The sequence below is a fragment of the Aquarana catesbeiana genome, linkage group LG01, assembly GCF_042186555.1.
Source record: "Aquarana catesbeiana isolate 2022-GZ linkage group LG01, ASM4218655v1, whole genome shotgun sequence".
NCBI classification, from domain to species: Eukaryota; Metazoa; Chordata; class Amphibia; order Anura; family Ranidae; genus Aquarana; species Aquarana catesbeiana.
Genome location: NC_133324.1, coordinates 986130413 through 986146797, shown reverse-complemented (window position 1 = coordinate 986146797; position 16385 = coordinate 986130413). Strand labels below are relative to the sequence as shown.

The window sequence follows — 16385 nt, the reverse complement described above, 5'->3', positions numbered from 1 at the left end:
CCCCCTTGCAGTGCCCCTCTTGTCACCCTGTGTCCTGATTCCCTCGTTGCTGTGCCATATTGCCATTCCATGGACTTTTTCCTTGTGTTGTGTCCTGTTGCCACCTTTCCCGTACACTCAAGTTCCCCAATAAATGCCGGCACATTGGGTTCTGTGTGACTTGCTTCCATGTGCTCTCTCTCTCTCTCTCTCTGTGCTCCTTGTTTGTCACAGTGTGTGCAAAGTACATGGGGGTCCCCACTGAACAGGAAATTATTCCCCTGTGTTCAAACCTTGACATTAGCTGTCAGTTCAACATTTTTAATTTCTTTAGATTATATACTTACATATTAAATTTGAACTGCTTTTGGTTTTCTCTTATGACCTTGTACAATGTGCTTTATACAACATTAGGTTGGGGTACCTCTACTGTCATCCCATACATGCGTCATAAGCATCCTCCATATTAGCAAATATTCTAAGGAGGTTGGATAGGATAGGAATTATAATAAGGACGTTGTCTCTAATATCCGGGAAGTAATGAGGAAAAACACCATCAAGAACAAGATCTCATATTTCACAATAGCTCATAGAACGGCTGTGTGACGCAGGCTATTTGTTCAGCATTACAGCCTCTCAGTGTAATTAATGTTCTCCTATTAAATAATGTTACTAAATTCCTGTAATCACACTTTAGCCTCATCCACTAACAACTGCATTATTCTATTCCATGTGAGCTGCAATCCTGTTTCCATCTACACGTCATGGACAGAGGTCCATATCTACAGAGAGAAGGACAGTGCAGGAGATACTGGAGTGTACCTGAGGCTACATGTAGATATGGATGTCATGGAGGCTTTAATAGAGTCACAGGTTGACTCAGAATACTCTGGACACACAATTGCACAGGTGTGACTGGAGACTGGGGACTGAAGTCACAGAGAAATCAGCCACTGGAGAAACAGAAGGGCAATGAGGTCCCTGGAGACACAGGAGCACACAGGGGTCATTGGAGAAACAGGAGGGCAATATGGTCATTGTAGAAACAGAAGCACACAGGGGTCACTGGAGACACAGGAGGACAATGTGGTCACTGGAGACACAGAAGCACACAGGGTCACTGGAGACACAGGAGGGCAATGGCATTTCTGGAGACACCGAAGCACACAGGGGTCACTGGAGACACAGGAGGGCAATAGGATTACTGGAGACACAGGAGCACACAGGGGTCACTGGAGACACAGAAGCACACAGGGGTCACTAGAGACACAGAAGCACACAGGGGTCACTGGAGACACAGAAGCACACAGGGGTCACTGGAGACACAGAAGCACACAGGGGTCACTAGAGACACAGAAGCACACAGGGATCACTGGGGTCACAGGAGACAAAGATGGCACTGAAGATGCAGAAGTCAAAGGGGGTCACTGGAGACAGCAGAGCCACAATGGTTGCTGGAGACATAGGGGTCACTGGAGCTGTAGGTAAAATGCAGCAGGGGGCACAACTATGGCATAGTGACACCTTGCTTGAGACACATGAGTAACTGGGATCACAGGAGACAAAGACAGCTCTGAAGAATCAGGAGTCAAATGGGGTCACTGGACACAGCACAGCCACAAGGGTTGCTGGAGACACAGGAATCACAAGGGTTGCTGGAGACCCCAGGGTCACTGGAGACACAACCTAACCAGAAGTGCCTGTGGCTGTGTGCCAGAGAGAAGACCTGGGGCTAGATCAAGAAGTAGAAGGTGAGTGTAACCTAACCCCACATCCCCACTTCTATGGAGTCTATCCACCCTGGTTTCAATGGAAAATAGACATGGAAGTGGGAAGCTGACACCAGGATCTTTCTTCAGTACTGAAGCCCCTCCAGTCAATTAGGTACTGACATTTTCTTTGAGAAATCTTGGGATTTGATGAGCTTTGTAACCTTGTGATGGATTAGCAGAAGGTGTAGCAAGAGACATAGGATGGAAAACCTATTCAGGACCAAAGGTTTAAGTAAGGAGACATTGAAAAAATTCAGTAATAATCATGGTAGGCAGACACCAGAGCACAAACTGTAAAGAGATGTCCAGAGACTTACAGAGGCTTTTCCAAAAGACGGAGGTAAACAGGACCCCACAATCCATGAGGTAGGCATGCCATGAGGTCTGAGGAGTCATAATGCACCTGAAGGCAGTAAAAGAGGTACACTTTGTACCCAAATTACCGTAAAGTCATAGGACAGTGGGAAATCAATTAAGAAGTCCATTGAAAAATGGTGCCATGGTTCATGGTGGGAATGGGAAGCAGTGGAACACAGGCTGCCGGTAATTCGGGTTTTGGCCTGGTACAGGCACTAATCATACAAGCTTTCATGTAGTCCTATACATCCTTATGGATATTAGTCACCAGTACAAGAACCATGGGAGTTCTTTGGACACTTGGCTGCCTGAAAAGCTTTGAGTCATGGGCCCAATGCAGGGGTTTTGTTCTCAGCTCCGGATGCACTACTCTTGCCAGGGGGAATTGCAGATTCCTGAGTAGAAGTCAAGGCCAGGATACGAGTGGTCGGAATAATTATAGCCTGGCTCCAGAGGCTCTTCTCAATCTTGGGAATCAATGGAGTGAAAGAGGGAGCCTGCTCTAGAGTTAGAGGTCTATTTAGGTCTTGTATGGATTAAAGGGAGAAACCCAATGCAAAAATCAAGGAAAAAAATGGATTGGATTCCCCCCAAAATCCATACCAACATGAAAAAAGTTACCTTACAAGGGGGCCTTCCTGGCAATGTTCACCCCCATGTTGAGAGCATGTAGCCTGGTACAGTTCAAGAGAGGGAATGGCCGCTCTTCTCTTCCTTTCTTGGGCTGCGCATTCAGATAAGGGTCTGGTATGGATTTTTGGGGGTTCTCATGCTTTCTTTCTTGATTTTTTTGTGTTATTGTAGGTTGTATACATTGTACAGATGAGCCACTTCACAGACAGGGGCAGGGCACCCCCAGACATGTTATTTAATGGAATTTTTCATTTTTAATGTTTGACTTCAAGCATTACTAAAAACACTGCTCCCGGCCAAACAAAATGTTTTAAAACATTGTTTTGCTTTGGTGGATGTCCCCAGGGCGGTGCTCAGCTCCCCCATATTATTTTTTTGACAATCACTTGCCTATTACCCTAGAAAATGGCCAGAAAAGCTGAATTTAACTCCCAAATTTAAATCCCAAAAGGGGATTTTTCAAAACTCCCTTCCACCCCAAGCAGAATTACTGGACATTTCTTTATTTACTGTATTTCTATATTTTCTTTTTTTTTTTTTTTTGGCTGCATCCCCACCATGATTTGCACCCTCTTGTTTATGTGAAATCTTGGCATGTCAGCTCTGTGGGCTCACAGAAGGGAGATGACATCTTGGGGAACACCCATCCCATCGACTTCCATGCAGAGAGTTGGCTGGACTCCAGCAGGGGAAGGATTAATTTGGAAGACAATGCCCAATTCCCAATAACAGGCTGTGATTGGAGGAAGGTCGGTTCCCATAAGATATTTATGTGTCTTCTTACATTCAAGGTCACTTAGAATTTCTCTCATATCCATCAGGTAAGTGTAATGGGAGGGGGTGGAAGGTGCAGTCCTGAATCTTTATATCACGGGGATAATGATGAGTTACTGGGTTACAGCCCAAGGTGGATTTACTAAAGGAGTGGAGCATGGTCACTGTTCCAATAAGACTTAATACTATCTATACCTCGGACATCAACAAAGACCTGAGACAAGACATATTCCTCCTATATCTTCTTAGATGTATTCTGCTGGTATAAAACTCCATTTATAAAGCTGCTCCAGGCTCAACCCTTTTGCTCCACCTTAAAGTTGGTGATATCAATTATTTTCAGTGGAGGAAGCCAAAGAAGGAAAGTTTCACCATAACTGACGCTTCAGTTTCCTGGTGAAACTTCTCCACGTTGGGGATGGAATAGTTGAAATGTAGCAGTAAAAAAAGTAAAATGAATGTCTTGTTCTTATAACCCATAATCCTGGTATAGATGGATGTAGGTTACCTTGTGATGTGAACTGTTATTAATGCTATATATTTGTTGGCTGTATTTGTATAGAGAATTGTTATTTGTGGAGATATATCATCCTGTTCTCCACACATTCTCCATCCCTCTCAGGTGTTCCTGGACTCTGGAAGATGAAGCTTCTGTTTTGTTTATTTTTCCTGTCTGCAGTCACGGCAGACACCAAAACCTGCGCTGGACAAAGTTGTCTGAGAGATGTCATCTCCCTCACAAACCTCATGAAATCTATGGGTAGGTCACCTGCATTTAACTTCTTCATGATAACGCATTTGTTTAATCTCCTATGCATCCACTTACTGCACTTTGTTGGGACAGACCTGGCTTTCGTCTGTTGGATTATTTTATCAAATACTGTCTAGGAGGAAGGTAGAGCCCACAAGGTAGAGGTATCCTTTTACTGAACCTCTTTCATCACTTAGGCGTTTATTGATCAACTTTCTTTTACAATACGTTTTTATTGATTTTAAAAGTACTGAAATACAATACAAGAGCACCTACATTCTTCAATAAAATAGAAATTCCAACCAGAATGTTGGTCGGTTACAAGGCTGAGTGAAAGAAAGGATTTTGAGTTTGCTTGTAGAACCAGTGGTGGTGAACTTGTATTTGTTGGACAGCTGAATGAAGTGCTCATAAATTGAGTTGAGTGTTAGACATCAGTGCCTAGAGGAAGACTGGCCGAACAATTGTAGATATAGTGTCCCTCTGGAAGGGGCCATTGAAAATAGGTTCTCCCACAATGGTACAGAGGCTGCTAGCTCCAGGCACAGATCCAAGTACATTGACAAACACAGGCACAGTCTATGGGATGTGTTTTTGTGGATTTATTGCAGATCTTTATTAAGGGAAAGGCATATAGGGTGCAGGATACTCCAAAATGTTAGCAGCAAATATCAGGAGGACAAACTCCAGGCTGAATCCTCTGGTAGTGAACTTTGTTGGGGGTAAAAGGGAATGGGCCAGGTAATCTAGGACCCGATGTTAGCAGTCCCAGTCCTTACAGAAATCTCTGGCACTTATTTCCCTGAGCACATGCACACCTGGGAACCAAATCAAGATATTACTCACAATGTCCTAGCAAAGCTGTGGCCCATTCCAGCTTCCACTCTTCAGTGAGGGAGAAAATGATCTTTCCCCAGACCAGCCTCCACAGGTAATACCCTACAGCAAATGTCCCTTTATTTAATCACATCTCCTTCAGGCCCCCAGCTAAGCACATGTTGAGGCCCAGGAGCAACTCTTCTGAGAACATGCACAGCTGCCTCACAGGGGCAGCAGCCCAAGGAGAAGAATACCCCCCGAGCATGTGTCTAAAACATTTATCATCTCTCCAGCCACCTTCTAGGTTCCCCTTCCCAGGGTTTGGCTGAGATCTGCTAAATATTCAAAGTGGTTGATCCTTCTACTCTATCTTCTGGAAGCATCTTCTAGAAGCTCACAGGAGAGGTCGACCATCAAGCTTAGGGAAACCCGACCCAACCAAAAAAACAGATTACTACTCGACTGAGTACAGCAGAGCCAAAAACTAGATTTAACTTAACTAGGGAATGGTGCTACAAAGAGAACAGAAGTGTGAAGGTAAAATATGAAGGAAAGCAAGAATAGTAGTAGATACTGTAGAAGAGGGGGTAGGGGGAGAAGGAAAATGTGGGACTAAAGAAGGTAAGGCAGAGAGAGGAAGGGCCCAGGGGAACCAAAATCTGCAAGGTCCAGCCAAGATGATCAAACACCTTTTAGGCATTGATAGATAACATATAAAAAGAACAGTGCAGCGCTGGACATATGTCACAAATGTGAAATGTGTTATGTCAATGAATAAGATAACCAACAGCAGTGAATATCAAGCAATAAAATAATATCGGCTGATATATAAATCAATTACATGCTCATAAATAGTTACAAAGACATAATAAAATATGTAGTATAGTGAAAAAACAGTTCAAATGATAAAGTGAAGGTGAAAATAAAGTCCAAAAGTTATGGTATTCAATGCGGAATCCTGGATCAATGTTCCACCGCTAGTGCTGCCCACCACCTGGTGATAAAGTAATGGAGGCTTACCGGAAAGCGACTGCCCTTATTCAGGGGGGGGGGGTCAAAACAGGCTTAGTAGAGATGTATGGACCACAGGGAATGTCCCACAGGAGGCTCTGCTGTAATCCCACCAAACTCCTTCCCGGACAGCTAATCAGCGACAACAAGGAGCACTTCGGAAGATGTACTCCCAGGAGTACTTCCTATATAGCAATCATTGTTTGCAGTGATGCTGTATTTAGGGGATGCAATTTTTAGTCTAACATGTGCTTTGATGGCTGGTTCCTTATTTCAGTCTCTAAGATGTCGGAGTTCCCAGGATACGCCTGTTTCTCCTGTTTCTAAGAGAGAAACAGGTGTATCCTGGGAACTCAGACATCTTAGTATTGGGAGGCAGCCATATTGTCTGACCATTTACATTTGCAGGTTCTTCATATCTCTGTCTTTTCTTTCAGCTTCCGAGGTCCTGGCAAACAGTAAAATTATCTGCATTGATGCCCACCAAACAGGAGCATTCGCTACTTGTCCTACAGGTAAATGACCATAAGAATAGAATAGAGCTCAGTATCAGTGTGAGAGAGACATATACTTCACTACAGACCACCCATGAGGTCCTAGAGATCTCAGACCAAATATGAGAAGAAGGACCACTGTCACCCCCAGAAGAACAGAGTGGGAACAGTCTAATGAATGAGAGGAGGGGAGTGCTGGACATTTACCCAAAGCCTCTATATGAGGTCATTTTGGGGTACACCTCGGGGGCTCCAAACTTCTGCATATTGCTGTGTATATTATATGATTGTAGAAAGTTATAATCAGATATTTTCTCAATTTATGCAGATTACGCCTGCACGGGGTGTGCCTGTGGGATGGGATGTGGCTCGTATGACATCCAGTCTCAGAACACTTGTCACTGTCAGTGTAAACCCATGGACTGGACAACGGCCCGCTGCTGCAAGGTCGGATCTAAGTAGAGTCTGACCACCAGAGGGCGGACACTCAGAGATGGGAGTGACACCGCTAAATAATCTCTTCTATCATAAGCAACTTCACTGAAGATATATAAATAACAATAGAGAAGACCAGTCTCCGCTCTCCATGGCCGGGAGCTGCACATCACACCTATTATATGACAGCTTACAGCGTCCAGTTATAAAAGTTTATAATTTGTGATTTATTTTGCTGCAAATAAAGTTTTCCTGAAACCGTCCTTCCTTTACTCCGCCCTGAACCTGGATTCTTTCCTATTCTTCCAAACAGTGGGAGGGCGGAGTTGGGGTGACATCACAGGTTCTCCTCAGTTTTAGCTGGGTCTCATTAATCAGATTTTATAGATTAGATAGAGTTTGTGTAAATGTTTATAAAGTGCAGAAAACCCAGTGAGAAGCGCAGCGGTAGAAGCGGAGGATTATTTTGCAGATCTCTATAGACAGGTCCCTCTGTATAGGATCTCCATAATGAGAACATAGATGATGGGAAGCCAAACCAAAACCTATGAGATGTTTGCAGATTTCAGCGCTCCGAGATGGGAGAACACACTAATATGGAGTGATGAGATTGGTTACATTGGTAACAGGTCAGAATAAGCCTAATCAGAAACCCCTTGACCACAAGCACTGCCCCCCCATGAACTGCCAGTTACTTTGTAGATGGGGCGGTTTTAGTTGTTTTGTTGTGTGAAGCAAAAACAAAACATAACTCTGACATCATTGAGCAATATGATTCGTCGGTGCAATAGGAATTTCCAACCCTCTTCTCTCCTGAATCGGATGTTGTAATTGAAAGATAAGACCTTATGTGGACACACCCAGAAGCTGCACATTTCATTGTATCTGACTGGATAAAATGTGTGTACCAATCAGCTATTAGATCACTGCACCGCCCTGAGTCTGAATTAATATTTATCATCTGCTAGGTAAAATATGGAGCCATTGCACCTCCTATTTGTGTCTGGTGTGCCATCCATCCCTTTACAGATGCTTTGATTTAAATATCCTACAAGTGTCATCTCTGTGAAATGGTCATGTGCAACATTTTGCAGGCACTGTAGTAGTGGGGTAGAAATGTTCCTTCTGAAGTTTGATTGACCTCCTCACTACCACCTCATGGTGGCAGATCAGGAATGAAGGTCACTGGGGTCTGATATGGGAAAAAGTAAAGTGATATCATGGAGTGCCCCATCCCCCCTCACACATACCTCCGGGTCCTGTACTGTTCACTGATGGGCACACTGAGATCTGTACTGGTACCAACTTCCCTAAACTGTGCTCTTTGCTAGAAAATATTAAATAGAATAAAATCCTAGGAACAAAAAACAGGGAGGAAAAAATGGTAGCGCTTTAAGAGCATATTAAATAAAGGTATTGGTCAGTGCATTCCAAGGGGAAACAAATTTAAAAGAGCCAAAAAAAAATCCTGGGTGGCTCAACTCCAATGTAAAAATGCATATAAAAGCAAAAGAAAAGGCCTTCAAAAAAAACAAAGCTGAGGGGTCATTGTCATCATTCCAACTTTACAAAGAATGCAATAAAAAATGTAAGGGTGCAATCCAGGTGGCTAAGATAGAACACAAAAGACACATAGAGGAGGAGAGTAAAAAAAATCCCAAGAGATTCTTTAAGTATATAAATAGTAAGAAAGTGAGGCCAGATCATATTGGCCCCATAAAGTATGATGAAGGGAATCTGGTTACAAAAGACGGAGAGATGGTGAAGGTTTTGAATATATTTTTCTCATCAGTCTTCACAAGGGAAACGGGGGGGGGGGGGGATTCAGTAACCAAGGCTGTAATGTTAATTTTCATAGCATGTCTCAGGAAGCACCCTAATGGCTAACAGAGGACAGAATTAGAAATAGACTTGAAAAACGTAACATTAATAAGTCACCGGGACCAGATGTCTTGCACCTGAGGGTACTTAAAGCCGAGTTCCACCCAAAAATGGAACTTCCATTTTAAGTGCTGGTGACCCCCTGACATGCTACATTTGGCATGTCATTTTTTCGGGGGAGAAGCGTGTACCCTGTTTTTACAGGCACCCAGCTCCCACTTCCTCCCCTGGCGCCGTGGCGCCGGAACGAAGACCTCCTCTTCCCCCTCCCTCCCTGCAATCTTCTGGGACACATCACAGGTCCTAGAAGATTACCCGGCCATTCACAGCATGGCTTTTGCATGCTCAGTGGGTGCCCGCAGTTAGAATGCCGGCGCCTCGCAGAGGAGGGGGAGAGGAGCGAGGCTTCCTGCACCCACATTACTGGACCGTGGGACAGGTGAGTGTCTGATTATTTACACTTTTTGTAGCTGCTGACTTTTAAATGGGTGGAATTCCGCTTTAAGGAACTCAGTCAGGTGATAGCCAGACCATTGTTCCTAATTTTTGTGGAAAGCTTACTAACTGGAATGGTACCAGCTGATTGGAGAAAAGCCAACGTGGCACCAATATTTAAAAAAGGGCCCAAAATACATCCCTGGGAATTGCAGACCAGTTAGCCTAACATCAATAGTATGTAAACTCTTGGAGGAGATGATAAGGGACTATATACAAGATTTTAGTAATGAGAACGGTATCATTAGCAGTAATCAGCATGGATTCATGAAGAACTGTTCTTGCCAAAACAATCTATTAACCTTCTATGAGGAGGTGAGCTGCCATCTAGATAAAGGAAGGCCTGTAGACGTGGTGTATCTGGATTTTGCAAAAGCATTTGACACAGTTCCCCATAAACGTTTACTGTACAAAATAAGGTCAGTTGGCATGGACCATAGGGTGAGTACATGGATTGAAAACTGGCTACAAGGGCGAGTTCAGAGGGTGGTGATAAATGGGGAGTACTCGGAATGGTCAGGGTGGGTAGTGGGGTCCCCCAGGGTTCTGTGCTGGGACCAATCCTATTTAATTTGTTCATAAACGACCTGGAGGATGGGATAAACAGTTCAATCTCTGTATTTGCAGACGATACTAAGCTAAGCAGGGCAATAACTTCTCCGCAGGATGTGGAAACCTTGCAAAAAGATCTGAACAAATGAATGGGGGAGGGGCAACTACATGGCAAATGAGGTTCAATGTAGAAAAATGTAAAATAATGCATTTGGGTGGCAAAAATCTGAATGTAATCTATAGACTGGGGGGAGAACCTCTGGGGGAATCTAGGATGGAAAAGGATCTGGGGGTCCTAGTAGATGATAGGCTCAGCAATGGCATGCAATGCCAAGCTGCTGCTAACAAAGCAAACAGAATATTGGCATTAAAAAGGGATCAACTCCAGAGATAAAACAATAATTCTCCTGCTCTACAAGACTCTGGTCCGGCCGCACCTGGAGTATGCTGTCCAGTTCTGGCCACCAGTCCTCAGGAAGGATGTATTGGAAATGGAGCGAGTACAAAGAAGGGCAACAAAGCTAATAAAGGGTCTGGAGGATCTTAGTTATGAGGAAAGGTTGCTTGAGAGGGGAAATACCGTACTGGTGACCCCACAATAGGGATAAAACTTTTTCATGGAAGGGAATTTAACAAAACTCACGGCCACTCATTAAAATTAGAAGAAAAGAGGTGTAACCTTAAACTACGTAAAGGGTTCTTTACTGTAAGAGCGGCAAGGATGTGGAATTCCCTTCCACAGGCAGTGGTTTTAGCGGGAGCCATTGATAGTTTCAAGAAACTATTAGATAAGCACCTAAACGACCACAACATACAGGGATATACAATGTAATACTGACATATAATCACACACATAGGTTGGACTTGATGGGCTAGGTGTCTTTTTTCAGCCTCACCTACTATGTAACTATGTAACCGCATGGTTAGGCCTGACACTAACTCCGCCAGGCCTTAATGGATTGCCTTTTGCAGGCAGAGGCCTTGGGCCCCTGTGGTGTAGAAATAGTTCAGGTGCTCTCTTCAGGCCCTGTCAGCCAGCCTGGCTGCAATTACCTCTCTCCAATCCTCTTCCCACAGTCCACTCTTCTGGTTCTGCACCCATCTCAAACTGCAAACTCCCAGTTCTATCAGGTGTGCCTCCCCAGTCCTCCTGACTGTGTTTACTCACCAGCCCCCCTGGCTGTGACCAGTTGTCCTCCCTAGAGTCTCTTAGCAGTGTTCTCTCCCACTGTCCTCTCCTCGTTCTCTCATGTGTTCCTTCTCCAGGATTTCTTCTTTCCTCTTGGATGCACACAAGCCCCAGCCCAAGGTCACTCCCAGACTGGGGAGTTCCTTGTGGGCCCGACAGCCTCCACACTCTCTCACTCCACCCCTTCACCCAACAACTCCCCCCCAGCTGGGCTGACCCCGGGTATTTAAAGAAACCTGCCCCCTGCCAATCCCAGTTGGGGATTGGTCAAGGCTCCTCAAACTTCCCCAGGCAGCTCCACATTTCCTCCTCCTATTCTACCACCTTCTAGATAGAAGAGTGAGGTAGCAGTTATGCTACCTGTGAGTCACCCAGCCCTTCCCTGAGCCACTCCCAGCCCAGAATGAAAACAAACAGGTCTAACCCGCCTACATTTTGCTACTCTGCTAAAAAAAATCCTCACTCTAGTACCTACCTAACTAGAGGGTGCTACACTTCCACGAAGACCACTTCAGGCCAGACTTCTCCGTACAGTAGATGGGGGTACCTGGGTACCACTGGTTTCCTCCAGTCTTCTCCAGACAGTGGATGGTGGTACCTGGATACCACCACCATAAAAGTGTAATATCCCTTTAAATTAAATTTAAATCGTAGCTGGGGGGTGTCTATAGTATGCCTGTAAAGGGGCGCATGTTTCCCATGTTTAGAACAGTCTGACAGCAAAATGACATTTCAAACTACTCGCGGCTATTAATGCATTGCCGGTCCGACAATACACATAAAAGTTCATTGATAAAAATGGCATGGGAATTCCCCACAGGGGAACCCCAAACCAAAATTAAAAAAAAAAATGATGTGGGGGTCCCCCTAAATTCAATACCAGGCCCTTCAGGTCTGGTATGGATTTTAAGGGGAACCCCGCGGCAAAATTAAAAAAAAAAACGTCGTGGGGTCCCCCAAAAATCCATTACAGACCCTTATCCAAGCACGCAACCTGGCAGGCCGCAGGAAAAGAGGGGGGGCGAGAGAGCGCCCCCCCTCCTGAACCGTACCAGGCCACATGCCCTCAACATTGGGAGGGTGCTTTGGGATGGCCCCCCAAAACACCTTGTCCACATGTTGATGAGGACAAGGGCCTCATCCCCACAACCCTGGCCGGTGGTTGTGGGGGTCTGCGGGCGGGGGGCTTATCGGAATCTGGAAGCCCCCTTTAACAAGGGGACCCCCAGATCCCACCCCCCCTGTGTGAAATGGTAAGGGGGTTCCCTACCATTTCACTAAAAAACTGTCAAAAATGATGATCTTCTTCTTCTTCTTCTTCTTCTTCTTCTTCTTCTTCTTCTCTCGTCCAGCATCTCCTCCGCGGCGTCTTCTATCTTCTTCTCCTTGGGCCGCTCCGCACCCATGGCACGGGGGGAGGCTCCCGCTGTTTGACGCATCTCCTCTTCTGACGGTCCTTAAATAATGGGGGGGCACCCGTTGACCCCGCCCCCCTCTGACACACGGGACATGATGGGACTTCCCTGTAGCATTCCCCGTGACATCACAGGGAAGTCCCATCAAGTCACCATGCGTCAGAAGGGGGCGGGGTCACCGGGTGGCCCAGCCCCCGTTATTTAAGAACCGTCAGAAGAGGAGAAGCATCACACAGCGGGAGCCTCCCACCATGCCAGCATGGGTGCAGAGCGGCCCGGAGAAGAAGATGAAGAAGAGAAGAAGATGAAGAGAAGAGCGGGAGCCTCCCCCCATGCCATAGGTGCGGAGCTGCCCGAGGAGAAGATAGAAGACGCCGTGGAGGAGATGCTGGACAAGAACACCGGAGGAAGAACCAGAAGAGCCAGAAGAAGATGAAGAAAGATAGAAGATAGAAGAAAGAAGAAGCATTTAAATAAAGGAATTGTCAAAAACTGTCTCTTTCATTTTTAACATTTTTGACAGTTTTTTAGTGAAATGCTAGAGGGTTGTGGGGATGAGGCCCTTGTCCTCATCAACATGGGGACAAGGTAATTAATGGGTGTGTGGACGGGGGATTATGGCGGTGCTAAAGTCAAAAAGATTTGTCAAAGAGGAATAAACGAGAAAAAGTGTAAAAAGCAAAAAAGTTACAAAATTTATTGATAATCTAACATAGACAAAAACATACATTACAGACAATTCATGTTGTACTTAAAAGAAGATTATGGATACATGTACTGTAAGTGACCCTAAGGATGGTGGAGTGGGCCAGATGGTAAGTGGCCGTTGAAGGAGGAGGGCTCGATTTCCTACATGTTTCGCCAAGACATTGGCTTCTTCAGGGAACAGGAGCTCATAAGATAGACATATAAAATAATTCTGTGTGGTAAATATGAAAAACATGGTAAGAGCAATAATTTGACCAAACACTGCATGGTATAAACAGTAGAGAGTTAAAACTGCGGCTGGACATTCATGCGACCATAGGCTCCACACGAAGTACCGGTAATGCAGACATACCTGGGGCGTCAGTGCCCGAGACAGGAGGGAGGAGAGGGGAAGGGGGAACACAGCCACCCGAGGAGATCCCCACAAGGGAGCGGGCAGGCCGCGCCGTAGATTATGCCTGCAGGGGGCATACAGTAGACCTGGCAAAGGAATGTAGAGATAGCCATAAGTCATAATGCACTATGTAATGATAATCTAGGGATAAAGAATTGCACATCTGTGCATTGTATTAGAAAGAATACGTAAAATGTATATATAAAAATATGAATAAATGTGTCTATATCTCTAGAAGGGAGAGTGCAAACTTACATGTATATTTAAAAACCGTAGAGGAACAAGGTCACGAGGTGCCTGTGATGGATGTGTGCACACAGCAAGGGAAAAAACCTTGCTGTGTGCACACATCCATCACAGGCACCTCGTGACCTTGTTCCTACATAATCTACGGCGCGGCCTGCCCGCTCCCTTGTGGGGATCTCATCGGGTGGCTGTGTTCCCCCTTCCCCTCTCCTCCCTCCTGTCTCGGGCACTGACGCCCCAGGTATGTCTGCATTACCGGTACTTCGTGTGGAGCCTATGGTCGCATGAATGTCCAGCCGCAGTTTTAACTCTCTACTGTTTATACCATGCAGTGTTTGGTCAAATTATTGCTCTTACCATGTTTTTCATATTTACCACACAGAATTATTTTATATGTCTATCTTATGAGCTCCTGTTCCCTGAAGAAGCCAATGTCTTGGCGAAACATGTAGGAAATCGAGCCCTCCTCCTTCAACGGCCACTTACCATCTGGCCCACTCCACCATCCTTAGGGTCACTTACAGTACATGTATCCATAATCTTCTTTTAAGTACAACATGAATTGTCTGTAATGTATATTTTTGTCTATGTTAGATTATCAATAAATTTTGTAACTTTTTTGCTTTTTACACTTTTTCTCGTTTATTCCTCTTTGACAAATCTTTTTGACTTTAGCACCGCCATAATCCCCCATCCACACACCCATTAATTATTTGATTATTTTGGGGATGAGGTGCTGTATCCCTTGGTACCATCTAGTAACCCTTACACTTCATGGGGACAAGGTGTTTTGGGGGGCTACCCCAAAGCACCCTCCCAATGTTGAGGGCATGTGGCCTGGTACGGTTCAGAAGGGGGGCGCTCTCTCATTCCCCCCTCTTTTCCTGCGGCCTGCCAGGTTGCGTGGTTGGATAAGAGTCTGGTATGGATTTTTGGGGGGACCCCACGCCATTTTTTTTTTAATTTTGGCGAGGGGTTCCCCTTAAAATCCAGACCTGAAAGGCCTGGTATGGAATTTAGGGGGACCCCCACTTCATTTTTTTTTTTTTAATTTTGGTGGGGAATTCCCATGCCGTTTTTATCAATGAACTTTTATGTGTATTGTCGGACCGGCAATTCATTAATATCCGGGAGTAGTTTTAAATGACTTTTTTTCTTTGAAATGTCATTTTGCTGCCAGACTGTTCTAAACACGGGAAACATGCGCCCCTTTACAGGCATACTATAGACACCCCCCAGGTATGAAATTTAAAGGGATATTACACTTTTATTGATTGACTTTAAGCATTGTTAAAATCACTGCTCCTGAAAAAACGTCCGTTTTTAAAACTTTTTTTGCATTGATCCATGTCCCCTGGGGCAGGACCCAGGTCCCCAACCCCTTTTTATGACAATAACTTGCATATAAGCCTTTACAATTAGCACTTTTGATTATTCATGTTCGTGTCCCATAGACTTTAACGGTGTTTGCGTGTTCGAACAAACTTTTTTCCTGTTCGCATGTTCTGGTGCAAACCGAACAGGGGGGTGTTCGGCTCATCCCTACTCCTAAATGTTACCCGACCACTGCATCTACGTTTCTCAATGTTAGCAGACCACTGCATCTATGTTCCTCAACGTTACCCGACCAAAGAGTCTACGCTTCCTAATGTTATCCAACCACTGCATCTATGCTCTTCAACGTTGCCCGATAAATGGTTTCCTCAATGCTGATAAATACAGGCAGATACTTCTCCATCATGCCATACCATCAGGGAGACTTGTGATTGGCCCCAAATGTATACTGCAGCAGGACAACCACCCCAAACATGCCACCAATGTCATTAGGAACTATCTTCAATGTAAAGAAGGACAAGGAGTCCTGGAAGTGTTGGTTTGGCCCCCACAAAGCTCTCATCTCACCATCATGGAGTCTGTTTGGGATGAGAGATGGCTGAGGGGTGGGCCTCAGCAAGTTTGATCAGTTTCTAGCAGGGCTGGAGCAGAGGTTGTGATTAATGCTTGAGTGTCAAAAGAAAAGATATCATTGTTCGAGGATTATTGTCTGGTTTTACAGAATTAGTGGAGGGGATTAAGGAGAAGTAAATTGTAGAACAGGTTCAGAGGTATGAGGGTGTGGTGAGAGCGCTGAGTGAGAAGCTATCAGATCTCAGGGGACATTCTATCATTACTGGGGAGACAAAGCTAAATTATGTGACATTTTAAGTCAGGGGAATGAGGAAATGTCAGGAAAAATTCGAGTTGTTTAGAAACAGTCGGGGGAAGGTAACATGCTGCTAACATTGTTTTCAATAAGTTGGTGGAAACATTAAATCACACATCAAAATTCTTTTACATGATCAATTCTGATACCAAAGAACTGAAGCCAATATATCCCTGAGATGATTTATCCCCTCCGGAAGGTTCCACCCCTTCATGACCGGGGCACTTTTTGCTATTCAGCACTGCGTTACTTTAACTGGTAATTGCACGGTCATGTA

General features: G+C 44.9%; 1 protein-coding gene across 1 annotated transcript; it reads left to right on the top strand.

Annotated features, from left to right (window-relative positions):
* The first annotated feature begins 3426 nt into the window (after positions 1-3426).
* Positions 3427-7288, top strand: LOC141127176 (resistin-like beta). Its single transcript, XM_073613406.1, has 4 exons — positions 3427-3562; positions 4138-4275; positions 6534-6611; positions 6919-7288. Exons 2-4 carry the CDS (start codon positions 4158-4160, stop codon positions 7050-7052), a joined length of 330 nt encoding a protein of 109 aa, XP_073469507.1. The 5' UTR covers positions 3427-3562; positions 4138-4157; the 3' UTR covers positions 7053-7288.
* Positions 7289-16385: the final 9097 nt, after the last annotated feature.

Excerpts from the sequence above, each read along its gene's own strand:
- LOC141127176 (XM_073613406.1), top strand. The coding sequence starts at position 4,158 with ATGAAGCTTCTGTTTTGTTTATTTTTCCTGTCTGCAGTCACGGCAGAC. Across the intron at positions 4,276-6,533 it reads AAACCTCATGAAATCTATGG|CTTCCGAGGTCCTGGCAAAC; the intron begins GTAGGTCACCTG and ends CTTTTCTTTCAG. Across the intron at positions 6,612-6,918 it reads ATTCGCTACTTGTCCTACAG|ATTACGCCTGCACGGGGTGT; the intron begins GTAAATGACCAT and ends CAATTTATGCAG.